At 48.6% G+C, this 27,452-nt stretch overlaps 1 protein-coding gene across 5 annotated transcripts in view; it reads left to right on the forward strand.

The window, feature by feature from the left end:
• Nucleotides 1-27,452, forward strand: part of PCNX1 (pecanex 1) — a 189,466-nt gene that overhangs the window by 60,940 nt on the left and 101,074 nt on the right. For 3 of the 5 annotated variants that reach the window (XM_075330244.1, XM_075330246.1, XM_075330247.1), the window contains 9 exons: nucleotides 6,650-6,743; nucleotides 8,097-8,154; nucleotides 9,018-9,235; nucleotides 11,357-11,510; nucleotides 13,498-13,530; nucleotides 13,826-13,997; nucleotides 14,174-14,284; nucleotides 14,469-14,560; nucleotides 26,950-27,059. In XM_075330244.1, coding sequence (XP_075186359.1) covers nucleotides 6,650-6,743; nucleotides 8,097-8,154; nucleotides 9,018-9,235; nucleotides 11,357-11,510; nucleotides 13,498-13,530; nucleotides 13,826-13,997; nucleotides 14,174-14,284; nucleotides 14,469-14,560; nucleotides 26,950-27,059 — 1,042 coding nt within the window. The remainder of the gene's footprint in view (nucleotides 1-6,649; nucleotides 6,744-8,096; nucleotides 8,155-9,017; nucleotides 9,236-11,356; nucleotides 11,511-13,497; nucleotides 13,531-13,825; nucleotides 13,998-14,173; nucleotides 14,285-14,468; nucleotides 14,561-26,949; nucleotides 27,060-27,452) is intronic. The other 2 variants (XM_075330245.1, XM_075330248.1) reach the window with 1 other exon arrangement.

Raw genomic sequence — 27,452 nt, forward strand, 5'->3', positions numbered from 1 at the left:
CCAGACGGCATGTTTCAGCTCTTTCCAAAGATGCTCAATAGGATTTAGTTCAGGGCTCATAGAAGCCACTTCAGAATAGTCCAATGTTTTCCTCTTAGCCATTCTTGGGTGTTTTTAGCTGCGTGTTTTGTGCCATTATCCTGTTGCAAGACCCATGACCTGTGACTGAGACCAAGCTTTCTGACACTGGGCAGCACATTTTTCTCTAGAATCCTTTGATACTCTTGAGATTTCATTGTACCCTGCACAGATTCAAGACACCCTGTGCCAGATGCAGCAAAGCAGCCACAGAACATAACTGAGCCTCCTCCATGTTTCACAGTAGGGACCGTGTTCTTTCCTTGACATGCTTCATTTTTCCTGAACATAGAGCTGATGTGCCTTGCCAAAAAGTTCCATGTTTGGCTCATCTGTCCATAGGACATTCTCCCAGAAGCTTTGTGGCTTGTCATCATGTAGTTTGGCAAATTCCAGTCTGGCTTCTTTATTATTTTTTTTGAACAATGGTGTCCTCCTTGTTAGTCTCCCATGAAGTCCACCTTGGCTCACACAATGAAGGATGATGCGATTTGACACTGATGTTCCTTGAGTTTGAAGTTCACCTTTAATCTCTTTAGACGTTTTTTGGGCTCTTTTGTTACCATTCATATTATCAGTCTTTGATTTGTTATCAATTTTCCTTCTGTGGCCACATCCAGGGAGGTTGGCTACAGTCCCATGGTTCTTGAATTTCTGACTAATATGTGCAACTGTAGTCACAAGAACATAAAGCTGCTTGGAGATGGTCTTATAACCTTTACCTTTTTAACATGCTTGTCTATAATTTTCTTTCTAATCTCCTGAGACAACTCTTTCCTTCGTACACACCATTTCACCAAACAGCACAGTGAGTGTCTGTAGCCCTATATACAGGCCCACTGACTGATTACAAGATAGTGGACACCTGTGATGCTAATTAGTGGACACACCTTGATTTAAAATGTCCCCACGTGTGTGTATATATACATGTCAAAGGTTTGTACACCCGGTATCTCATTTAGTCTTCTATGCATCAATGATGAGACTGACAGGGCTGGTAGTTACCCCTATAGATGGAAACCGTGCTTGTATTTCATGAACTACAAATGCAGCAGAGTTGGGATTATCTAACGGAGCAGGCACAGCTTAGCAGATATAATATATAGTAGAGCTGTGTTTGTAAAACGAAAAAAAAAAGCAAACAAACTGGGCTTCTCGTAAGCCGCAGGGCTGAGAAGTCTCAACAATTCTTTTTCCAATAATCTTTTGGAATGATGTAATGGGAGGTAAGTGAATACTTGCTGATCAGTCTTTCCCAGTTTCCAACACCGCTTCTTTTTTTCCTCTGGCCCATGTGATCTGAAATCAGACCTGCCCAGGGATTTGTGTGTGAACCCAGAGTCGATATAAGTCTATGGAGTCTTGTTCTGGGTCCTGTAGACTATCACTCGTAAAGCAGGTGAATGGCTCTGAAAACTGGAGAAGGCGGCGATCAGTGACTATAGTAAAGGGGTTGTCTAAAAGCTGCAAATCACGTGGAGTGACTGCAGATTTGTAGATTTAAGGCCGATTTACACACAACGATATCGCGAACGAGATATCGTCAGGGTCACGGTGTTGGTGACGGAACATTCCGCCTCGTTAGCGATGTCGTTCCGTGTGACACCTTTTTGCGATCAGTAACGATCGCAAAAAGGTGTCAAATCGTTCGTCGTTTACACGTCGTTCATTTATAGAAAATCGTACCTCGTTTGGAACGCAGGCTGTTTGTTGTTCCTGCGGCAGCACACATCGCTATGTGTGACATTGCAGGAACGAGGACCAACATCGTACCTGCGGCCGCCGGCAATGAGGAAGGAAGGAGGTGGGCGGCATGTTCCGGCCTCTCATCTCTGCCCCTCCGCTTCTATTGGGCGGCCGCTTAGTGACACCGAACGAACCGCCCTCTTAAAGGAGAGATTGTTCGACTGCCACAGCGACGTTGATGGCGCCTCATTTTTTTTGCATCCAACCCCCCCCCCTCTGCCTTTGGCACAATTTTGGGGTGCCAATAGGTTGCTATGGTAGCTGGGAGGCTCTCATAACCCCCCCCTCCCCCGTGCCTGCCATCCTGGAGCTCCAATGATACCCAGCCTGTGGCAGGTCTTCAAACAAGACCGTGGTACTGAAGTACCGCAGAACATAGTGCAAGCAATTGGACGATCACAGCTTCAAATCCCCTATGGTGACCTAAGAAAAGCAATGAAAAGAGAGGAAAAAAAAATAATAAAAAAAAAAAATATATATATATATATATATATAATAATTTGAAAGATTAAAATAAACTTTGAAAATACCCTCTATCCCACATTAAAAAAGGATATTAAAAGAAATACACGTAATATTGGTAAAAGACACGAGCTCTGACACTTCTTAATATATTGGAAAAACTGTGCACACACATACGATATTTTTGTTTTGCAAGTTCCCATTTTTTTTTTTTTACTACTAAAATAAAAATGAACATGTTTGGTATTGCTGTAAGCATAGGGATGAGAATTGTAATGCCGGGTCATTTTTACCCCACAATGCATGTTCAAAAAAATGAATCCTAAAAACAATGTCAGAATTGTGTGTCATTCAAAAGTACAACTTTTCCCGCAAAATAAGAAGTTCTCAGGTGTCTGTGGACGGAATTCTAAAAAATGCCCTTTCAGAAGGGGAGGAGGGGGGGGAAGCAAAACCTGAAATAGATGCATCTGGAAGGGGTAAATGCACATACAGCACACACTGAGAATATTATGGAATAAAAATTCTTCTGTAAGGTAACATAGTAGTTATTCTGTAGCTGGGCCCGGGCTGCCGTCGCTGGGCCCGGGCTGCCGTCGCTGGGCCCGGGCTGCCGTCGCTGGGCCCGGGCTGCCGTCGCTGGGCCCGGGCTGCCGTCGCTGGGCCCGGGCTGCCGTCGCTGGGCCCGGGCTGCCGTCGCTGGGCCCGGGCTGCCGTCGCTGGGCCCGGGCTGCCGTCGCTGGGCTGTGCATGTATTTAAAAAAAAAAAAGTGCGGACAACCCCTTTAAATTTCTCATGGGCTTTAGGTCAAGTTCTTACAATAAGTATTTGGTCAGTTTTTGATGTTGCAAACCCTCTGCAGCATTTGAGACAAGTTAGGTTACTTGCACTTTTTCATTGCACTTAATATTACATTTGTATTTATTGCATTTTTCAGCTGCGGACTTTTCTTTTTTTTTTTTTTTTGGAGTTTATATATTATATATAAAAACAGCAAACCTTTTTGTTTTTTTGGAAAGTTTGTTACTAAAGCTAAAAAGTTTGTTAAAACTTTGATAGTCACGTGCAGAGGACAATGAGTTTCTACTGATTTTCTTCAGAAACACTAATAATTTTTATTTTTTTTTTACTGTTCAATTTTTCTTTTCTAAGGAAATTTTGCAAATAAAACAGTTACATCAAGAAAAATTGACATGTTCCACAATTCAAAAATGATTGCTCTGTGAGGGAAACAAAACTATAATCTTGTAGTTCTGATACCTTTCAATGGCTAACTAAAATAAATGGTGCAAGCTTTCCAGACTCCTCAGGTCTCTTCACCAGGCATGGTATAACAAAAGGTAGAACTACATGATTAGAATTTTAGAATACAAAAACAATCCATAAGTGTACAATCACAAAAAACTGAATAGATCAAAATAAGAGAACACCATGGAGAGACTTGTCAGGTAACCCATGGGAGATTTTTGCAAACCACAAATTCAATAATAAAACTGGAGGACAACGTGGATACTGATGCAAAAATATATTAAGTAAGAAGGTAAAAAAATTAGTAAATAGGTACATACAGTGGAGAAAGGGTCTGATGAAGTGTGCAACCTAAGATACGCGAAACGCGCGTTACCCTTCCTAGGGGGGTACCCAGACTTTTTTTTTGCACTACTGGCACTTTAATTTTCCACTCTTGGAACAAGGTTTATTGGGTATGTTTATCTGGATCGTTACTGCCTCTATTGGATTCCATCCATTCACTTGATACATGCTATTGATTTTCCTATTCTATTGTAATTGGTTGCTATGTAACTGTCCATTTACTACCTGTAACCTATTTATATATGTGCCAGTAACCCATTGTCATTACTAAATTCTCCACTCTATGTACCTATTTACTCATTTTTTTTTTACCTTCTTACTTAATATTATCTTTTTGCATCAGTATCCACTTTGTCCTCCAGTTTTATTAAGATTACAATTTTGTTTCTCACTGAGAGCAATCAATCAATTTTCATCTGGCTAAGGGTACTTTCACACTTGCGTTCATTTCCTTCCGTCACAATCCGCTTTTTTGGAAAACAGCGGAATCTGTTAATGGATTCCGCTGTTTCCCATAGGCTTGTATGAATGATTGTGCCAAAAGTACCTGCGTTGCTTCCGCCGGGCGGAAGCAACACAGCATGTAACGTTTTTTGAGCAGCGGAATCCTCTATTTTTCACTGCGCATGCTCATCTTTCTTTCTTCTTTTTTTTTTTTTTCTTTTAATCACAAACTTTATTTTGTTTCTAGGTGGCCGAACGGTCAGCTGAGCGCCCGGCCGCCGGCATGTGAGAGCGCTCAGCTGAGCGCCCGGCCGCCGGCATGTGAGAGCCGGGTGATCAACTGATCGTTCACAAGTCTGCTGCCGGTAAAACTGTAAAAAATAAAAAAAATTTCCGTTGTTTCGTACGATTCGTTGCATCCGTTGTGCCATTATATGCAACGCATCCGTTGCATTGCATTGTGTGACGGATGTAACGGATGCCGTTCAACGCAAGTGTGAAACTAGCCTAACACGGTGCCAAAACTTTTCTTTCAGACTTCAAAAATATACACTGCAAAAAACTAAAACAAACAAACTTCCCATCCACTTTGCTGCATTTTTTTCGTTTTTTTTTTTAATGCAACATTAAAAACTGGTGGTGGAAATTTAACCCAAAGAGCTTCATTGTGATCTCTACATTTGGAATGAAAGCTTTAGCCAAACCCTATTGCCTCGCTTTTGCCGTCGGGCAGAGATCTCGCCTGGGGAGGAAGCGACACCCAATCTTTATTAGAAAGTTACATAGCTTCTTTATAAAGTGCAGGAGCCTTCAGCAAATGCTTGAGAGTTTCCAAGAAAGCAACTGATATATTGTAGCCTAGTCTGAGTGATCTGTACTGTCCCCGAACCTCCACCTTAATCTCCGTGTGATCCAGAATAGGCCACTGTGCGCTGTAATGTTGCGAGCTGCTTTTCAGTTTCCTCCCGTGTCTTCTGCTTTTTGCGTGGTGTGTTTGTGTGACATTCGCTGTATGTTCTGTAAATCTTAAGAATGACTCTGATTCCTTCCTCATTTTGGTGTTCTGTGATTACGTTGCTTAGTATTGCTAGTGTTCCTTATTAATGTTTTATGTGTAAGGTGCCCACACGCACGACGGGAGTTTACAAATATCTTAAATATTTCCTATAGAATAATTTATAATGGAGCTACGTCTCATCCATCGCACGACAGATCCAAGCGGTGACTGACGCTCTCCAAGGTCTGTCATTTCACTTACATTAAATCTGTCACCAAATTTTTACTCTCCCCCCCCCCCCCCCCCCCAATCTGAGAGCTGAACAATGCAGAGGCAGAAACCCTGATTCCAGCGATGTGTCACTTACTGCAGTTTTGATAAAATCACTGTTTTCCCTGCTGCAGATATCAGTTCTCTGAATGATGAGCTCTGTATAAGGCCATGTTCACACGCGGCATCTTTTTTTGTCAGTGCATCTTGAGTGCATCTAAAAATGCACTGCGGCAAAAAATGCAATGCGTTTTTACCGCGTTTTGCCCAATGTGTTTTTAAAGTTAAATCTATTGACTAAAGGGCCCAAAAACGCTGTAAAAACACAAAAACTGCATCGTGGGTTCATCTTGAAAAATGCAGCCAACAAAACATGTCAGCAAAATCGAAATCTCATAGACTTTGCTGTGAGAAGAAAATGCATGGATTTTGGTGCATCTTTTGACCTCAAAAACGCACCAAAAGATGCCCTGTGTGAATTTAGCCTAACCCCGCCCACACCACTGATTGGCAACTATGTACACTATGCATAGGCAGAAAGCTGCCAATCGGGTTGGAGCAGGGTTATACAGTGCTTATGCTTGCCTACCTGGCAGCAAGTTAACTAATGATAAGCTCCCGGTGATAAAACAGTATTTATCAAACCTACAGCAAGCAGAACAGTAAGTGACACATCGCTGGAATCAGGATCTCTGCACCTACCTTATGCTGCTCTCGGATTAGGTGTTATTTTGACACCATAATGCACTTTATTTTTTTTTTTTTTGCCAAAAGTGATAGGAACAAGACCGCATTAGAAGTCGCGGTTTGCATCCATCAAAGACAGATCCGCCACATTGTCGCGGCTTCTGTGCATTTTTGATTTGGAGGCTAAATGAACGGATTTAAGCAGTCTGCCGGCTTCCAGCTCCTGGACGTCTGTGTCTGCGGGCACCTTACACTGTCATATAGTGGGACAAGCATGTGAATAACCGTCATCATTAGCAGTGTAAGCCCTCCGGATATCGGTGTGACGTTATCTAACCAGTCCTGTGCTGTTTTTCTCCCATCACTTCCAGGTAAATTCACCCCATCCCTCTATGAAACTGGTGGCTGTGACATGTCATTGGTGAACTTTGAGCCGGCTGCACGGAGAACGTCCAATAACCTCTGGTTGGTATCGTCAAATGCAACTCTAAGATGTTGTCATATTTTGCTTATGTTTATCTCATAGATTTTGGTGACCCATAACCACCCACACACACACACACACACACACACACACGGTTGCCATTGACTATAGTAACCAGAGTGTGCGACCTGTGGAAAAAGCAAAGTGGTACTGCACGAAAACTCTGCACCATATCACACTTACCAGTAACCCGATAGCTAGTTCCTTCCAGTTTATTGGCTATATCTCAGTAATGTTGATTGCAGAAGGACGAAGTTCTCCATGTCCCCTACATATCTGTGCAATCTGCAATTAATATGTAATGCAGCTGGAGATGTTTTAAAGGGATATTCCCATTGTATAAAGTAATGGCACTAGGAGTTTGGATCAGGATCACCAGGAGGTTCTACGGCTTTTTTCAGCTTTATTATATCTTTATAGCCATCATACCGGTTCCAAAACCACTTCTTGTGTGAAACATCCATAGGCCAGAAGCTGCGTGTTCGTTCTCCTGGCGTGAAAGAAATAAAATTGTTTTGGAACTAACTTTTTTTTTTTTTCCCCTGCAAATGCAGATAATGATAAATAATGCACCAACAACCATAATTGTAATTTGTATGCACATGCAGATATACTTTATGTACCCCATAATTGTAATTTGTATGCACATGCAGATATACTTTATGTACCCCATAATTGTAATTTGTATGCACATGCAGATTTACTTTATGTAACCCATAATTGTAATTTGTATGCACATGCAGATATACTTTATGTACCCCATAATTGTAATTTTTATGCACATGCAGATATACTTTATGTGCCCCATAATTGTAATTTGTATGCACATGCAGATTTACTTTATGTACCCCATAATTGTAATTTGTATGCACATGCAGATATACTTTATGTACCCCATAATTGTAATTTGTATGCACATGCAGATATACTTTATGTACCCCATAATTGTAATTTTTATGCACATGCAGATATACTTTATGTACCCCATAATTGTAATTTGTATGCACATGCAGATTTACTTTATGTACCCCATAATTGTAATTTGTATGCACATGCAGATATACTTTATGTACCCCATAATTGTAATTTTTATGCACATGCAGATATACTTTATGTGCCCCATAATTGTAATTTGTATGCACATGCAGATTTACTTTATGTACCCCATAATTGTAATTTGTATGCACATGCAGATATACTTTATGTACCCCATAATTGTAATTTTTATGCACATGCAGATATACTTTATGTACCATCTTATTTATTTTGGCGCAAAGAAAAAGGCGATCTTGTACAATAAAATGTGTAAATTAATAGCATATTTTTCTTTACAGCGACACAGATTCCCATGTATCAAGTTCTACCTCAGTTCGATTCTACCCACATGATCTAGTAAGATTATTTTCAGTTCCTTTTTTTTTCTTCTCTCCTTTTCATTTTCTTGACTGTAATAGTAAAAAAAAAACCAAAAAACTTTTCCAGTTTTACTAGTCCACAAGTGCCGGTTGTCACATGTGCCGTGCACTGTTGCCCGGCTGCTGTGCCCGGTAGACGTTGATGGATTTTGTTCTCCGCCCTGTATGTTTATAACATCTGGGCTTTCACTGATATAATGGAGCAGACTGACCATTTCTGGTGCCAAAAACATGAATTATGATTGCAACTGGAGCGAACAAAGTGCATGAATTATTAATATGTGATGGTATTAGTGCTGGTTAACAATGTGCACTGTTAAATGGAAAATCCCCTGACTTAGCGATATATTGTGCAATAGATTAGAAACTCTGCAGGAATTTATTTTGGCCTTGCTACATTGTCCAGGCACCTCCCATAAGGGGAGGGTGCCTTAAAGGGAATTTGTCACTAGGTTTTTGCCACCTAATCTGAGAGCAGTATAACATAGGGGCAGAGATCCTGATTCCATCAATGTGTCACTTACTGTGCTGCTTAGTGTAGTCTTGTCAAACAGCAGTAATTATCATTAGAGGACTACTTGGTGTCCTGGAGGTAGTCCAGCATATTCGTGAGCTTTGTATAACTGCTAGATCTGCATCAGAGAAAACAGTGATTTTATCAAAATGACCGCAAACAGCTCAGTAAGTGACACATCACTGGAATCAGGCTCTCTGTCTCTAGAGATGGGGCAGCAAAAACCTGCTGACAGATTCCCTTTTAAAGTTACCATGCAAAATGATGCCTTTGTGTGTGGATATTTGTGTTGGTATGGAAGGTGTCTCCCTCTAACTCTCTGGTAGCTCTCCCTCCCTCAGATTCGATTAAACCGGCTGCTGACCATAGACACGGACTTGCTGGAGCAGCCAGACATTGACCTAAGCCCTGACCTGCAGGACCAGATGCAGCCGCAGGAGCAGGCGTCCCACAAAGTGAAACACTACTACCGCTTCTGGATCCTGCCCAAGCTCTGGGTTGGCATCAACTTTGACAGGTTGACACTCTTGGCCTTGTTTGACAGGTAAATGGGGCAAGTGGTGTGTGTGACTGTGTTTAGCTTACCTTTTTATAGGTTCTATCTGTTGCAATATAATGAAGTGCTTCTTATTTCCCAGATATTACTTTAAGAGGATGCACCTCTGCGATCCTCAGTGATCCCGAGAATGAATGCTCTGCGGTGCTGTTGTAGAGCCAAATCTCTTTTTAGGTTTATCCTCTGCGCTCCTGTACACATGAATAGGGCCGCACAATGGAGGCTCGCAGTGTCGTAGCTTGACGGTCATGGGCCCTGATGCAAAAGCTCCAATGCGGTCCTGCATTATTGAAAGTCTTTTTCATATATGCAAAAGGGCCCGGGTGCGATTGCAACCCCTGCACCTATTGTAGTTACACCCCTGGGGGCCTGGACAAAACCAATGATGGGGGTCCCTGCGCTTCATTATTTTTCCCTGGCGCGTTGGCACCCTGGCCACCAAAGCATTATCAGTAGTGATGGACGAATAGTAACTATTCGTGTTCTGATAAAGCTTATAGAATACAGACTACTATTCTAGTATTCGTCACACAAGAAAAATGCTCGGGTTCCCCATTGCCTTGCATGAGTTTCATTATTTGTGATGAATATTGGAATATTACTAAGTGTTCGGTAAGAATTATCCAAACACGAATAGTTACTATTCGCCCATCACTATCAGTGCTGCGGCCCCTTCATGCTCACATCAGACGCCCATCAAACTACTGCAACCTCAGCTGGCTCTATCCTAGAGGTTCGCCATTATTGAATAGCATAGTATGTACATTGTACAGGATGCATTGATGGATTTGATTTAACGCTAAAGTTTTTTGTTTTTTTTACCACATTTTGGACTGTTTCCCTTTACATCAAGAACAACCTGTTTCGCTAAAGCTTTTCCACTGTAAAGCTGATTGCTACCTCCACCCTATTTATAGTAAAGGGAACCGGCCAGGTCCAATAGCGCGATTAACCTGCAGGTATTGGATTATTGCAGGGTAATAGTTTTATAAAGGTGGTAAGGGGGAAAAAGGGGGATTTCAGCCTGCCATAATGCCAGTGAGGTGCGGTCCATGAGAAAGCAATGCAAGGATGATTTCCAGGTTACTATGCCTTGAAGGAAGTACTGATACTCAAAAAATGGAAGGAGAGTCTTACAAAAAGACAAAATAAAAAAACATATAAGGTGTCGTTAAAAAGGAAATCTGTAACCTTACGCATTTCAGACCCTATAAATGTCCTTATTTATAACACTGCTTGCATGGTAACTTGAAAATTCATCTGTTCAGAAATGCCTATAATCTTCAATGACCCAACTGGCTCACCACCGGGCGGAGCTGCCGCCCCCGACCACCGGGCGGAGCCGCCGCCCCCGACCACCGGGCGGAGCCGCCGCCCCCGACCACCGGGCGGAGCCGCCGCCCCCGACCACCGGGCGGAGCCGCCGCCCCCGACCACCGGGCGGAGCCGCCGCCCCCGACCACCGGGCGGAGCCGCCGCCCCCGACCACCGGGCGGAGCCGCCGCCCCCGACCACCGGGCGGAGCCGCCGCCCCCGACCACCGGGCGGAGCCGCCGCCCCCGACCACCGGGCGGAGCCGCCGCCCCCGACCACCGGGCGGAGCCGCCGCCCCCGACCACCGGGCGGAGCCGCCGCCCCCGACCACCGGGCGGAGCCGCCGCCCCCGACCACCGGGCGGAGCCGCCGCCCCCGACCACCGGGCGGAGCCGCCGCCCCCGACCACCGGGCGGAGCCGCCGCCCCCGACCACCGGGCGGAGCCGCCGCCCCCGACCACTGTCTCCTCCCCAAAATCCTTTACAATGTAAGCCCGCAAGGGCAGGGGCCTCTTTCCTCTGTACTAGTCTGTCTATTGTAACTTATACATGTATTCTGTATGTAACCCCTTCTCATGTACAGCACCATGGAATCAATGGTGCTCTATAAATAAATATTAATAATATATACACGGTCTAGTGGAAAGTGTACAGGGTTGTCCTGCACGGACGGCTCTTGTTAAGCTTCATGTTCAGGTTATGTTTTCTATCTGTTGACCACAGTTGTCAGCTCTTTATCCAATACGGTTGTCCTTTATTTCTGCATTCACTTATGCTCAACCAATCATCTTTCAGGAATAGAGAGATCCTAGAAAACGTCCTGTCCATCATCCTCGCCATCCTCGTTGCCTTTTTGGGCTCCATTCTTCTCACAGGAGGCTTCTTCAAAGATATCTGGGTCTTCCAGTTTTGTCTTGTTATTGCCAGCTGTCAGTACTCCCTCCTCAAGGTGAGACGCTCACTTACATTGGTTTTTTTGTTTTCTTTGAGCATTCATCCTTCCATACATTCAATGTGCAGCTGTTACTTATCAGTTTACACATTGTAAAGGGTGAAGTTCTGATTAATTTGGCACAGATCTATGATACAGACTTTAAAATCCATATTGCAAGTCTCTTTAGGAATGGATATAGTTGGATGATTTATCTTTCCATATTTATATTGAGGTCTTCCAGCTACTAGATAAATAGACAGAAATCATTATGAACCACCCTAATGGCAGTGTTTTGCCTACGTCTGGGAATGAGGAGATTGCATGACGCTTTCCAAATTGCCAAAGAGATTTCCAATTTTGAGCTTTGCTTAGAAGGAAAGTTATGTTTAGCACATAGCCTAAGTGCTCATTTTCCCACAAGGATCTACCGTATTATTCGCACTATAAGACACTATATAACGAACCACAAGACACACCCTGGTTTTAGAGGAGGAAATTAGGAAAATACAATTTTTAAACAAAAAATGTGGTCATGACACACTGTTATGGTGCGAGGATCTGCTGCTGACACTGTATGGGGGTAATTAAAAAAAAAAAAAAAACAGCGTGCGGTTCCCCCAATTTTGATAACTAGCCAAGATAAAATCTCACAGCTGGGGGCTGGTATTCTCAGGCTGGGGAGGCTCACGTTATTGGGAGCCCCCTAAGCCTAAAAATATCAGCCAGCAGCCGCCCAGAATTGCCGCATCCATTAGGTGCGACAGTCCTGGGACTTTTCCCAGCTCATCCCGATTGCCCTGATGCGGTGGCAATCGGGGTAATAAGGAGTTAATGGCAGCAGCCCATAGCTGTCACTAAGTTTTAGTTTAGTGATGGCAGGCGTCTGAGACTAAACTGTTGTGAAGGTAAATAAACACACACACACAAATCCTTTATTTGAAATAAAAGACAAAAAAACCCACCCTCTTTCACCACTTTATTAATCCCTAAAACACCCAGGTCCGACATAATCCACACAATCTCCCACGACGCATCCAGCTATGCTACATATGACGATCACAGAAAGCAGCCTTTGAGTACGACCGCTCTCTGTGAGGGTCAGGCCGCAAGTGAAGTGAGCCGCCGGGATCAGCGGTGACTGAAGCTGTCACCGCACATCACCTGACTGAAGTCACTGTGGATCTCGAGGTCACTTCAGCTGCAGCCTGATTTGCAGTCACAAGTGGAGGACTCCCGCTGTATACTCGCCTTCCCTCACTCCACGCAGCATCGCGCATCTTCCTGTCTGTGCCAGCAGCAGCGCCGCTGACCTGTGTGGAGCCGTGTGTACAGCGATGACGTCATCGCTGTGTTCATCGCTGTTCACACACCTCAGCGAGGCGGCAAACAGGAGGACACCGCGATGCTGCAGGGAATAGTGACCGGTGAGTATACCGTACTTATTCACTGCCCCCTGCCCTGATGATGGTGCACAGGGGGCAGTGAATACAGCCGCACATGATCATTCCAGGCTGTAGTTGCCAGAGGTGATCACGCGGGCCGGCTCTTTAGTATGCGCGCGTCCCCCGCCCATCATCCCGCCCACCTGTCAGTGCCGCCTTCAGGGCTGAGAGGTGATGGGCGTGCACATGAAATGAGTTGGTCCATGTGGTCAGGGTAGCTCTTCTACAGCCTGTTCCTGCCTCTGATGACCCGCTCCACCACCACCGCACCGCAGCCATCGGACTATAAGACGCACCCCTCACACTCCACCCCCAAAATTTTGGGGAACGGAAAAAAGTGCGTCTTATAGTCCGAAAAATACGGTAAACCTTTTTGTAGGACGCACTGAATATTTCCATAGGAAAATCCTTTAATTTTGATCTAGTGATGTGTAATCAGTAAATACTGTGTTTTTACACTGACGCTTTAGCTTCTTTTCTACAATTAGTTCCCAATACTGTAGAATCTGCTGCGGACAATGGTATTCAGTTTTTTTAAAAATTTGTTTTTTTAATTTCAGAGTGTTCAACCTGATTCTTCTTCCCCTAGACATGTAAGTATTCAGTGGTCAAAATAAGTTATTTTAATGCACTGTGTTTCTAAACAATAAATTAAACCTAATGTTAAACCTACACAGAAGGCTATGTACACACTAGAGGTTTTTTGGAGAAGTTTTTGGAGCAGAAACTGAGCGGAAAATCTCCAAATCCTTCTCAAAAACTTTCTGCTCCAAAAAGCCTCCATTTGCACGGAGCTAAACTGTATTTCACACTACGATGCCTCCTGTTCACAGGATAACAGGAATAAAAGCTCTTCATGCTCACAGTGTCTGTACCCCTTCATTTCAGGGCCATAACCGTATCATAGCCTATAGTAGGCCTGTTTACTTCTGTGCCTGTTGTGGCCTTATTTGGTTACTGGACTATGGAAGCAAAAACCTGTCTGTCACCAAATACAAGTTATATGGAATGGCCTTCACCAATCCTGTGCTCCTCATCTCAGCAAGGGACTTAGTCATTGGTAAGTGTTGTCCGGATGATGCTGGCGTTACACGCTGTTCACACATGGCAGATTTTGCTTGTATTGATAGTTATACACATGTAACCTCACAGTAGAGCTCATTTACTGGCTTTAGTTTCTACTCCCTCATAATGAGCGGACTTGTGTGATTTAGGTCTGTCTTTCTCTCTCCGCAGTGTTCACCCTTTGTTTCCCAGTTGTGTTTTTTATTGGTCTTCTGCCTCAGGTGAACACATTCGTTATGTACCTATGTGAACAAGTGGATATACATGTATTTGGTGGAAATGGTAAGTGTTTCTGGACGTGGATTCCTATCGAATAGCTACCAAGTAGAGATCTCGACCGTTATGATAAAATAATACAGGGCTTAGGTTGGAAAGTTTTATTACTTTTCATATATAACAATACAACAAAAAGCTCTTGTGTATTTTTTTTGTTTTTTTTTCTCATTCTGCCGCTTTGTATTTTCAGCTACCACCAGCCTGCTTGCAGCACTTTACAGCTTTATTCGTAGCATTGTGGCAGTAGCTTTACTCTATGGACTGTGTTATGGTGCTCTTAAGGTAGGTCATTGCAGAGCGGATATATATTGATGCATCTCCTTAGACAGATTGCTTATATTGTTTTGTATCACGTCATAAAATAGGGGTGGCTTGTGATGAGGCCTACCATGGATAGGTATCACTAAGGCGTCCTATTTTGAACACTGGAAGTCTCAACATTTTATTGTGTACTTTAATATGCAGTCATGGTGTTAATCCATTTCTGCAGCAGTATTACGGTACGTGCCCACACTCAGTTTTCACGGCGTTTCGGACACACTGTGCTTCAGCTGCGTCCAAAACGCTGCATTGTGCAGTACAAGCACAGTGGATGAGATTTCTAGATATCCCACGTCCATTGTGCTTGTTTTTTTCTGACCTGTGCTGAGTCCTGAGCCGCAAGCATGTCACTTGTTTGCTGTGGTGTCGCATGCGTTCTCCGTAAAGAGGACACAAGCGAGAGACCACAGCGCCCCGTACCCTGATCGTGGGCACGACCAGCTGCGTTCTCCTGAGGAGGAGACTCGCTGCCCCGTTGGTCAGGACCCGCCGTGTCCAGGATGCATCGGGTCCCGATCGTGGGCACATACCCTAAGAGCTTATTCACACCTTAGTTTGTCGCGTATGAGTGCGCTCCATGTTTTTCATTTACAGCACCCGTCCCTATGATTGTCTCTTGGCCCTTCAAGCCTCCTTTTTTTTTTTTTTTCTTTTTCTTTCTTACGGACATAGTGGTCCGTAGAAAATCTCTAAGACATGCCTGATATTGATCCGAGTGTTTGATAAAAGTATAAAATGAAGGTTGAAACCCATGAAAAAAAACTGGCGCTAGGATGCTGAATGTAACCATAGCTTTGTTCAGAGATTGGATATTTTATTTCATAAATATGTAAAGTTCCGGCAGTGCATTGCTGTTTGATTGACAGGTGCAACAGAGGTGGGAATGTGGGTCGTGTCTTGCTGCCTGGCTTTGCTCCCTGTCGCATTCATTGACGTTAAGTCCAGTGCAGGCAGAGATGGGTGGTAATAGATAGCAAGACCCCACCCACATAGTCCCTTCCTGTTGCACCTGTCAATCAAATAGCAGTGCATTGCTGGAACTTTACGTGCACGTATTCCTGAAATAAAACATCCAATCACAGAACAGAAGCTATGCTTACATTCAGCATGCTAGCACCAGTATAGCACTGGCTTTACTTTATATAGGAAAATCCTGCTGGTTGGTTCCCTTTAATACAGATCAAACCGCTCTACATGAGTACTACTCTTCTACCAGAGGCAGCCAGCAAAAGAATAAGAAGTTGCATGTGTACAGTTGGTATAAAACTAGGAGAGGCACTGTGGCTTTGTAGCTGACCATAGAAGGTGTTGAAGTGCCACTCTTATCGGCTTTCATGCTCCCAGATGCTGAGGCCCTTATTACTATGAAGGTGGTTATTAAGCCGGTGACAGGAATCTGTAACTGTCTATGTAAAAGGGATATTAAGCACCTGATGTAGTGTATAGATTAATTTCAGGTTTAGATTTGTAGATCTGTTATATTCTGTAGGAGGCGCACACTTTATGCTGTAACCCATACCGATGAACAATATATCAGTGCAGTATAGTTTCTGCTAGAACGATAATCACAGATTTCCCGTTAACTCGTATATTGGTGTTTGCAGTTTACGCAGACATTCCTCAGCCAAAATCCCCATAATGTCATTTCTGGGCAAAAATATGTCAGCTAATGAATTCATCTAGATTTGGCACCTACTTTACAATATTAGAAGGGAATGGGTGCCTTTTCTTTACTGTTGTGTTCCTTAACCCCTTCACGACCATGGACGGAAAGATCCGTCATGGTGCCCTGGGCCTTAACGACCAAGGACGGATCTTTCCATCATGGCGTAATCGCGGCACCGGAGCCTCCGGTGACTGCGAAAAGTTAGCATAAACCGCAGATTCGGGGAGGAGGGGACCTGTACCTGACCTCAGGAGGGGTGGTGCCTCCTCCCCGGACCTACGGAGGCTGTGATTGGCTGACAAACGCCGCTCAACCAATCACAGCCACTGTAATGTTCCAGCCACTTAAAGTGACTGAAACATTGAAATCCAGCCCTGGCCAGTGCAGCTATAGCACTGGCCATTGGCTGGAGCTGGGTGACCTCACTGGATCACCCTCCCCCAGCTCCAGTAGCTCTGATTGGAGAGATCGGCCTTGTGACCGCTGTCTCCAATCACAGTGGACCTGTTGCCGGTGACCGCCCCCGTCATCGTCCCTGCAGCACGCCAGCACAGTGAGTGTACACCGTGCAATGGCAGGGCGACAAGCTCCGGTCCCATGCTGTTATGAGACCGGAGCATGGGACCCGGAAGTTGCCGCGCTGCCATTGCACTGTATGAAACCGGCCTCCCGATCCGCCGCTGCCCTCCGCGATCTGCTGCCCGCACCCCCACCCCTCGTATCTGCTGCCCGCACCCTCACCCCCACACCTCCCGATCCGCCGCCCTCCATCTGCCACAGTGCCACCGGTCCCCCCCCCCGATGTGCTGCCCGGCCCCTTTCCCTCGTGATCGGCTGCTCGTCCCCTCACCTCCGTGATGTGCTGCCAGCCCCCTCCACTCAAGATCGGCTGCCCGCTTCCTCCTCCGTTATGTGCTTTCCGGCCCCGCCCCCACTCCGTTATGTGCTTTCCGGCCCCGCCCCCTCTCCGTTATGTGCTGCCCGGCCCCGCCCCCTCTCCGTTATGTGCTGCCCGGCCCCGCCCCCTCTCCGTTATGTGCTGCCCGGCCCCGCCCACTCTTCGTTATGTGCTGCCCGGCCCCGCCCCCTCTCCGTTATGTGCTGCCCGGCACCGGCCCCTCTCCTCCGTTATGTGCTGCGCGCCCCCTCCCCTCCGTTATATGCTGCGCGCCCCCTCTCCTCCGTTATGTGCTGCTCTCCCTCTCACCTCCGTGATGTGCTGCCCGCTCCCCCCCACCTCTCACCCCTGTGATCGGCTACTCGCCCCCTCCCCGTCACCCCCGTGATGTGCGCTCCCTCCCTTGTCACCGCCGTGATGTGCGCTCCCTCCCTTGTCACCGCCGTGATGTGCGCTCCCTCCCCTGTCACCGCCGTGATGTGCGCTCCCTCCCCTGTCACCGCCGTGATGTGCGCTCCCTCCCCTGTCACCGCCGGGATGTGCGCTCCCTCCCCTGTCACCGCCGGGATGTGCGCTCCCTCCCCTGTCACCGCCGGGATGTGCGCTCCCTCCCCTGTCACCGCCGGGATGTGCGCTCCCTCCCCTGTCACCGCCGGGATGTGCGCTCCCTCCCCTGTCACCGCCGGGATGTGCGCTCCCTCCCCTGTCACCGCCGGGATGTGCGCTCCCTCCCCTGTCACCGCCGGGATGTGCGCTCCCTCCCCTGTCACCGCCGGGATGTGCGCTCCCTCCCCTGTCACCGCCGGGATGTGCGCTCCCTCCCCTGTCACCGCCGGGATGTGCGCTCCCTCCCCTGTCACCGCCGGGATGTGCGCTCCCTCCCCTGTCACCTCCGTGATGTGCGCTCCCTGCCCTGTCACCTCCGTGATGTGCGCTCCCTGCCCTGTCACCCCCGTGATGTGCGCTCCCTCCCCTGTCACCCCCGTGATGTGCGCTCCCTCCCGTCACCCCCGTGATGTGCTGTCCGCTCTCCCTCCCCTGTCACCCCCGTGATGTGCTGTCCGCTCTCCCTCCCCTGTCACCCCCGTGATGTGCTGTCCGCTCTCCCTCACCTGTCACCCCCGTGATGTGCTGTCCGCTCTCCCTCACCTGTCACCCCCGTGATGTGCTGTCCGCTCTCCCTCACCTGTCACCCCCGTGATGTGCTGTCCGCTCTCCCTCACCTGTCACCCCCGTGATGTGCTGTCCGCTCTCCCTCACCTGTCACCCCCGTGATGTGCTGTCCGCTCTCCCTCACCTGTCACCCCCGTGATGTGCTGTCCGCTCTCCCTCACCTGTCACCCCCGTGATGTGCTGTCCGCTCTCCCTCCCCTGTCACCCCCGTGATGTGCGCTCCCTCCCCTGTCACCGCCGTGATGTGCGCTCCCTCCCCTGTCACCGCCGTGATGTGCGCTCCCTCCCCTGTCACCGCCGTGATGTGCGCTCCCTCCCCTGTCACCGCCGTGATGTGCTCTCCCTCACCTGTCACCCCCGTGATGTGCTGTCCGCTCTCCCTCACCTGTCACCCCCGTGATGTGCTGTCCGCTCTCCCTCACCTGTCACCCCCGTGATGTGCTGTCCGCTCTCCCTCCCCTGTCACCGCCGTGATGTGCGCTCCCTCCCCTGTCACCGCCGTGATGTGCGCTCCCTCCCCTGTCACCGCCGTGATGTGCGCTCCCTCCCCTGTCACCGCCGTGATGTGCGCTCCCTCCCCTGTCACCGCCGTGATGTGCGCTCCCTCCCCTGTCACCGCCGTGATGTGCGCTCCCTCCCCTGTCACCGCCGTGATGTGCGCTCCCTCCCCTGTCACCGCCGTGATGTGCGCTCCCTCCCCTGTCACCGCCGTGATGTGCGCTCCCTCCCCTGTCACCTCTCACCCCCGTGATCTGCTGTCCGCTCTCCCTCACCTCTCACCCCCGTGATCTGCTGTCCGCTCTCCCTCACCTCTCACCCTCCCCGATCTGCTGCCTCCTTCATCTCCTGTGATGCAGCTGCCTAGATCCATCCTGTAGGGTAACTATCCCCAATCTCACCTCCCACTCCCCTTCCCCCCCACCCGCTCCCTCCCCCCATCCTCTGCCGCTCCTGCATCCACTGCGCCCTCTCCCATCCGCCCCCACCCTATCCCAGCCGCCGTCTCACAATCACAGATGCTCCCTTTATATGCCGCTGCCCCCCCATCTGCCGCCCCCCCCCCCCTCCCATCTGCCGCTGTTTGTTTTTTTTTTATATGCCATGGGGGTCTAGTTTCCAAAATGGGGTCACATGTGGGGGAGCTCCACTGTTTCGGCACCTCAGGGGGTCTCCAAACGCAACATGGAATACGCTAATTATCCCAGACAATTTTGCGTTTGAAACGTCAAATGACGCTCCTTGCCTTCCGAGCCCTGCTGTGCGCCCAAACATTTTATTTCCACCACATATGAGGTGTCTGTGTACTCAGGAGAAATTGCACAATACATTTTATGGTGCAATTTTTACTGATACCCTTGTGAAAAAAAAAGCTACCTGGTTGAAGTAACAATTTTGTGGTAAAAAATAAAAAAATTTTTTTTTATTTTCACAGCTCAACTCTATTAACTTTTGTGAAGCCCCCAGAGGCTCAAAGTGCTCAATAAACATCTAGATAAATTCCATGAGGGGTCTAGTTTCCAAAATGGGGTCACATGTGGGGGAGCTCCACTGTTTCGGCACCTCAGGGGCTCTCCAAACGCAACATGGTGCGGCTAACGATTCCAGCTAATTTCTTTGTCGCTCCATTGGGAGACCCAGACAATTGGGTGTATAGCTTCTGCCTCTGGAGGCCACACAAAGCACTACACTTTAAAAAGTGTGACCCCTCCCCTCTGCCTATACACCCTCCCGTGGACCACGGGCTCCTCAGTTTTATGCTTTGTGTGGAAGGAGGCACACATCCACTCATGCATTCTCATACATAGTTATGTCGGATGGAAGAAAAGAGGACCCCGATGGGGCCCCCTGCATGTTCCCTTCTCACCCCACTATGTCGGCGGTGCTGTTAAGGTTGAGGTACCCATTGCGGGTACGGAGGCTGTAGCCACATGCCATCTCCTTCACCATCCCTTATGCGGTTCTGGGAGAAGTGGGATCCTGAGCGGTCATCCATTTGCTGGGACCGTGCTCCATCCGCAGCCCCTGGAGGAACCTGCCGGACCGGAGCCTCTTCAACCCCAGGGACCGGGCCCTGCAACGTGAAGGTACTCTGTGTCCCCATGGGGGGACTGTACAGGGGTCGCACCTTCTTCCCGGAAGCCGCGGTAGTTCAATCCGTTGTCTTTTCGGCGGACTTCCGCGCCGACCGTGCCTGCTTGTCGGGCGCGGTCTCAAATTTAGTCCCCAGCTTCGCCGCGGCCTAGTTACGAAAAATCCCGCCCCCGGGCCTGCCTGTCAGGGGGAAGGGCGGGATTACCGACATGACGTCGGATGTGAGGGCTGGAGCATCTTGCATGTCTCCCTCCCCCCTCATTGACCACTGTGGGGACCCCAGATTCCCGCTCTTTGCTGGCGCCGCCCTCGGCCCCACTCCTCCCCTGAGAGCTCCGGCGGCCATTTTTGGCATTCTGCCGGTGGATGCTTCTCAGTGACAAAGCTCTGCAGCTCCGGGGGATCCAGGACAGGGAATCTGGAGGACACACTCCGCTCGCTAGCGGTCGGTAAGCCACACGGCTGTATACCCTTTTCCCATATACCCTCAGTGGTCACTCTCCTAAGAGACAACAGCATGTCGTCCACAAGGAGCAAAGCTACTAAGGCACAGATTTTTTTCGCAGCCTGTACCTCTTGTGGGGCTATGTTGCCTGCGGGGTCCACCTACCCTCACTGTGATCAATGCTCGACTCCTGCCACGCTTGCTCAGCCGGAGCCTAGGGCACTTGTGGGCCCCTCGGCTCATGTAGATCCCCCTGCTCCCCCTGAGCAGGCTGCAGGGACAGAGTCACCGGCCTTGGCCTCTTTCGCTGAGAAACTCTCTGTCACTTTCTCAATCCATTGCACAGTCTATGGACAAATGGTCATCTAAGCTCCTTGAGGCATTGCAGTCCAGACCGGGGCCCTTCACAGGCTCCGGCCCCTGTTGGCTTGTCTCCTCCAGGCCCTTCTCGGTCCGCGCCGCAGCGCGCTCCCAGGTTAGCCCCTAGATCCCAGGCGGAGGACTCCTGCCCAGACCGCAGTCCCAGACCGGCTAAGCGGCCTCGCTGGGACTCTTCCCCGGCCTCCTCACGCTGCTCTGGATCTCAGCTTGAGGACTCTCAGGAAGACGAGGCGGACGTGGGAGCTCAGGGCTCTGACCCTGACTTCGCCCTTAACCTTGATACACCTGAGGGGGACGCCTTAGTTAATGATCTTATCTTGTCCATCAACCAGGTGTTGGATCTCTCACCCCCGCCTCCTCCTGTAGAAGAGTCGGCTTCTCAGCAGGAGAAACACCAATTTTGTTTCCCCAAACGTACGCGCAATACGTTTTTTGATCATTCTAACTTCAGGGACGCTGTCCAGAAGCCCAGAGCGGTCCCGGACAAGCGCTTTGCTAAACGGCACACTGACACGCGTTATCCCTTTCCACCTGAAGTCGTTAAGGGCTGGGCACACTCTCCCAAGGTGGATCCTCCAGTCTCTAGATTGGCTGCTAGGTCCGTTGTGTCTGTTGCCGATGGCTCATCCCTGAAGGATGCCACTGACAGACAGAGCTCTTGGTGAAGTCTATCTATGAGGCCACGGGCGCGTCTTTCGCCCCGGCCTTTGCGGCTGTGTGGGCTCTCCAAGCAATCTCTGCTTGTCTGACTGAGATTAATGCTGTCACACGGAATTCTGCTCCGCATGTTTCTTCCTTGACCTCTCAGGCATCAGCTTTTTCGTCCTACGCCATGAACGCCGTCCTGGACTCCACTACCCGTACGGCTGTAGCATCTGCGAACTCCGTGGCAGTCCGCAGGGCCATGTGGCTGCGCGAATGGAAAGCAGACTCTGCTTCCAAAAGGTTCTTAACTGGTTTGCCTTTTTCTGGCGACCGTTTATTTGGCGAACGATTGGATGAGATTATTAAGGAATCCTCGGGAAAGGACTCATCCTTACCCCAATCCAAACCTAAGAGACCTCAGCAGAGAAAAATCCAATCGAAGTTTCGGTCCTTTCGTCCCTCCGCCAAGCCCCAATCCTCTTCGTCCAACCGGCCGGAGAAAGGCCAGAGGAACTCCTATGCGTGGCGGTCCAAGTCACGCCCCCAAAAGGCCGCAGGAGGCACTGCCTCCAAGACTGCCTCCTCATGACTCTCGGCCTCACCTAGCCACATCCTCGGTCGGTGGCAGGCTCTCCCGCTTTGGCGACGCCTGGTGGCCACACGTTCAAGACCGATGGGTGAGAGACATTTTGTCTCATGGTTACAGGATAGAGTTCAGCTCCCGACCGACGGCTCGTTTCTTCAGAACCTCCCCACCCCCCGCACAGGCCGACGCACTTTTTCAGGCAGTGGACGCCCTAAAGATCGAAGGAGTTGTGATTCCCGTTCCCCTTCAGGAACGTGGTCGCGGTTTTTACTACAACTTGTTCGTGGTGCCAAAAAAGGACTGGTCATTCCGTCCCGTTCTGGACCTCAAGTTACTCAACAGACATGTGAGAACTAGACTGTTTCGGATGGAATCTCTCCGCTCGGTCATCGCCTCGATGTCACAAGGAGACTTCCTAGCATCGATCGACATCAAGGATGCTTATCTCCATGTGCCGATCGCACCCGAACATCAACGTTTCCTGCGTTTCGCCATCGGGGACGAACACCTCCAGTTCGTGGCATTGCCTTTCGGCCTGGCTACAGCCCCACGGGTTTTCACCAAAGTCATGGCATCCGTCGTGGCGGTCCTGCACTCTCAGGGCCACTCGGTGATCCCCTACTTAGACGATCTCCTAGTCAGGGCCCCTTCTCGGGTGGCGTGTCAACAAAGCCTTACCGTCACTCTGGCGACTCTCCAGCAGTTCGGGTGGATCATCAATTTCCCGAAATCCAAGTTGACACCGACCCAATCACTGACTTACCTCGGGATGGAGTTTCATACCCAGCCAGCGTTAGTCAAGCTACCGCGGGACAAACAGCTTTCTCTGCAGGCGGGGGTGCAATCACTTCTTCGGAGTCAGTCACACCCCTTAAGGCGCCTCATGCACTTCCTGGGGAAGATGGTTGCAGCTATGGAGGCAGTGCCGTTCGCGCAATTCCATCTACGACCACTCCAATGGGACATTCTGCGCAAATGGGACAAGGGTGCGGCTTCCCTCGACAAGGACATCTCTTTCCCTTGCAACCAAAACATCACTTCAGTGGTGGCTCCTCCCCACATCTGTCCCGGGGAAAATCCTTTCTACCTCCAACCTGGGCCGTGGTCACCACGGACGCGAGCCTGTCAGGTTGGGGAGCGGTTTTTCTCCACCACAGGGCTCAAGGAACCTGGACTCCGATAGAATCGTCCCTTCAGATCAATATCCTGGAGATAAGGGCAGTATATCTAGCCCTATCGGCTTTCCATCGGTGGCTGGAGGGCAGGCAGATCCGAATCCAGTCGGACAACGCCACTGCCGTCGCCTACATCAACCACCAAGGCGGCACTCGCAGTCGTCAAGCCTTCCAGGAAGTCCGGCGGATTCTGCAGTGGGTGGAAGCCACAGGCTCCACCATCTCCGCAGTTCACATCCCGGGCGTAGAAAACTGGGAAGCAGATTTTCTCAGTCGTCAGGGCATGGACGCGGGGGAATGGTCTCTACACCCAGACGTGTTTCGAGAGATTTGTCGCCGCTGGGGAACGCCGGACGTCGATCTCATGGCGTCACGACACAACAAGGTCCCGGCCTTCATGGCACGGTTTCAGGATCACAGAGCTCTGGCAGCGGACGCTTTAGTCCAGGATTGGTCGCAGTTTCGACTGCCTTATGTGTTTCCCCCTCTGGCGATGCTGCCCAGGGTACTACGCAAGATCAGGTCCGACTGCCGTCGCGCCATTCTCGTCGCTCCAGACTGGCCGAGGCGGTCGTGGTATCCGGATCTGTGGCATCTCACGGTGGGTCAACCGTGGGCACTTCCAGACCGCCCAGGCTTGCTGTCACAAGGCCCGTTTTTCCATCTGAATTCTGTGGCCCTCAACCTGACTGTGTGGCCATTGAGTCCTGGCTCCTAGCGTCTTCAGGGTTATCTCAGGATGTCATTGCCACCATGAGACAAGCCAGGAAGCAAACGTCCGCCAAGATCTATTACAGGTCTTGGCAAATCTTCCTATCCTGGTGCGCTGATAACGGTTTTCCTCCATGGCCATTTGCCTTACCCACATTCTTTTCATTCCTACAATCTGGAATGGACAAGGGTTTGTCCCTCGGCTCTCTCAAGGGCCAAGTATCGGCGCTCTCCGTGTTTTTTCAAAAGTGTCTAGCCAGGCTTCCGCAGGTCCGCACGTTCCTGCAGGGGGTCTGCCACATGGTCCCACCTTACAAACGTCCGTTGGAACCTTGGGATCTTAACAGGGTCCTGACGGCTCTTCAAAAGCCGCCTTTTGAGCCGCTGCGGGATGTCTCTCTCTCCCGTCTTTCTCAGAAGGTGGCCTTCCTGGTGGCAGTCACATTACTTCGGAGAGTGTCTGAGCTTGCAGCGCTGTCATGCAAAGCCCCCTTCCTGGTATTTCACCAGGATAAGGTGGTTCTGCGTCCTGTCCCGGAATTTCTCCCTAAGGTGGTATCCCCTTTTCATCTAAATCAGGATATCTCCTTACCTTCCTTTTGCCCTAATCCAATTCACCAGTGTGAAAAGGATTTGCACTCATTAGATCTGGTGAGAGCACTCCGGCTCTACGTGTCTCGCACGGCGCGCCTGCGCCGTTCAGATGCGCTCTTTGTCCTTGTCGCTGGCCAGCGTAAGGGCTCTCAGGTCTCCAAGTCAACCTTGGGTCGGTGGATCAAGGAACCGATTCTCGAGGCCTACCGTTCATCTGGGCTTCCGCTCCCTTCAGGGCTGAAAGCCCATTCTACCAGAGCTGTAGGTGCGTCCTGGGCATTGCGGCACCGGGCTACGGCTCAGCAGGTGTGTCAGGCGGCTACCTGGTCTAGTCTGCACACTTTCACGAAGCACTATCAAGTGCATACCTATGCTTCGGCAGACGCCAGTCTAGGTAGGCGAGTCCTTCAGGCGGCGGTTGCCCACCTGTAAGAGGGGGCCGTTTTCAGCTCTTTTTATTGAGGTATTCTTTTACCCACCCAGGGACTGCTCTTGGACGTCCCAATTGTCTGGGTCTCCCAATGGAGCGACAAAGAAAAAGGGAATTTTGTTTACTTACCGTAAATTCCTTTTCTTCTAGCTCCTATTGGGAGACCCAGCACCCGCCCCTGTGCCCTTCGGGCTGTTGTTCTTTTGTGTACACATGTTGTTCATGTTGAATTGTTCTTTTGGTTCATGGTCTTCAGTTCTCCGAACATCCTTCGGATTGAATTTACCCTAGACCAATTTATAAGTTTTCTCCTTCCTGCTTTTGCACCAAAACTGAGGAGCCCGTGGTCCACGGGAGGGTGTATAGGCAGAGGGGAGGGGTTACACTTTTTAAAGTGTAATACTTTGTGTGGCCTCCGGAGGCAGAAGCTATACACCCAATTGTCTGGGTCTCCCAATAGGAGCTAGAAGAAAAGGAATTTACGGTAAGTAAACAAAATTCCCTTTTTTCTGTTCAAAAAAGTCAAATGGCGCTCCTTCCCTTCCGAGTCCTGCCGTGCGCCCAAACAGTGGTTTTTCGCCACATATGAGGTATCTGCGTGTTCAGTAGAAATTGCCCAACAAATTTTGGGGGTTCATTTAATCCTGCTACCCTTGTGAATATGCAATATTTGAGGCTAAATTAACATTTTTGTTGCAAAAAGTAAAATGTTCATTTTTCCTTCCACATTGCTTTAGTTACTGTGAAGCACCTGAAGGGTTAATAACCTTCTTTAATGTGGTTTTGAGTAGCCTGAGGGGTGCTGTTCTTGGAATGGTGTCACTTTTGGGTGTTTTGTGTCATGTAGACCTTTCAAAATCGCTTCAAATGTGATGTGGTCCCTAAAAAAAAAAAGTGGCTTTGTAAATTTTGTTGTAAAAATGAGAAATTGCTCATAAACTTTGAACCCCTATAACTTCCTTAATTTTTTTTTTTTTCTTCCCAAAATTGTTCTGATGTAAAGTAGACATGTGGGAAATGTTATTTATTAATTATTTTGTGTCATATGTCTCGTTGGTTTTAGAGCATAAAAATTCAAAGTTTGAAAATTACAAAATTTTCGCAAAATTTCCGTCTTTTTCACAAAGAAACGTAAAAAATATCGGCCTAAATTTACCACTAACATGAAGCCCAATATGTCACGAAAAAACAATCTCAGAATCACCGGGATCCGCTGAAGCGTTCCAGAGTTATAACCTCATAAAGTGACACTGGTCAGAATTGCAAAAAATGGCCTGGTCTTTAGGGTCAAAATAGGCTTGGGGCTGAAGGGGTTAATAAATATCCCTTGGATTTCTGTACCTTGTTCGTTACTGTAACACTTCACTTACGGTAACTTTTTGCATCGGCTTGTTTGCCTGCATTCATCACCTCGTGTTAGGTATCTCTTTACTCTGCAACTATTTCTCAGAGTGTCGGTATAATACATTAGTTCTAGTACACCTATTCAGGATTTGTGCCATCACTAGCACAGAGAGGACTTGAAATGTGACTGCTCTGTTTTCTTCCTCCGCAGGATCCCTGGGACGCCCCGCATGTTCCTGTATTGTTCTCCATTTTTTGTGGTGTGCTAGTGGCCATTTCCTACCATCTCAGCAGACAGAGCAGCGATCCATCTGTCCTCATGTAAGTACATCACCGTGAGATTTGCAAGGGATGTTAATAAGAAGTCATGTTATATTCCACTCTGTGCTTATACGCCGACAACTATGCCATACTAATCGGAAATGCTATAGAACAAGTTTCTGTAATTGTATAAACTATGATAAAAGGCAATGGGGAACGCAAACATGATTAATATGGGGGAAAGTGTACAAGATACAAAGAGCGTTCGCAGATGATTGCCAAAGCTTTTCAAAAAATAGTGGATACCCCTCTAAAAATATTTACACATTTGCGTCTACAGGACAATGATTTTGTCCCGATTCTTAAGGGTGCTTTACACGAGACGATCTATCGTGCGATAGATCGTCGGGGTCACGGTTTTTGTGACGCACATCCGGCATCGCTTGCGACGTC

Source organism: Anomaloglossus baeobatrachus, chromosome 12 (genome assembly GCF_048569485.1).
Source record: "Anomaloglossus baeobatrachus isolate aAnoBae1 chromosome 12, aAnoBae1.hap1, whole genome shotgun sequence".
Taxonomy (NCBI): Eukaryota; Metazoa; Chordata; class Amphibia; order Anura; family Aromobatidae; genus Anomaloglossus; species Anomaloglossus baeobatrachus.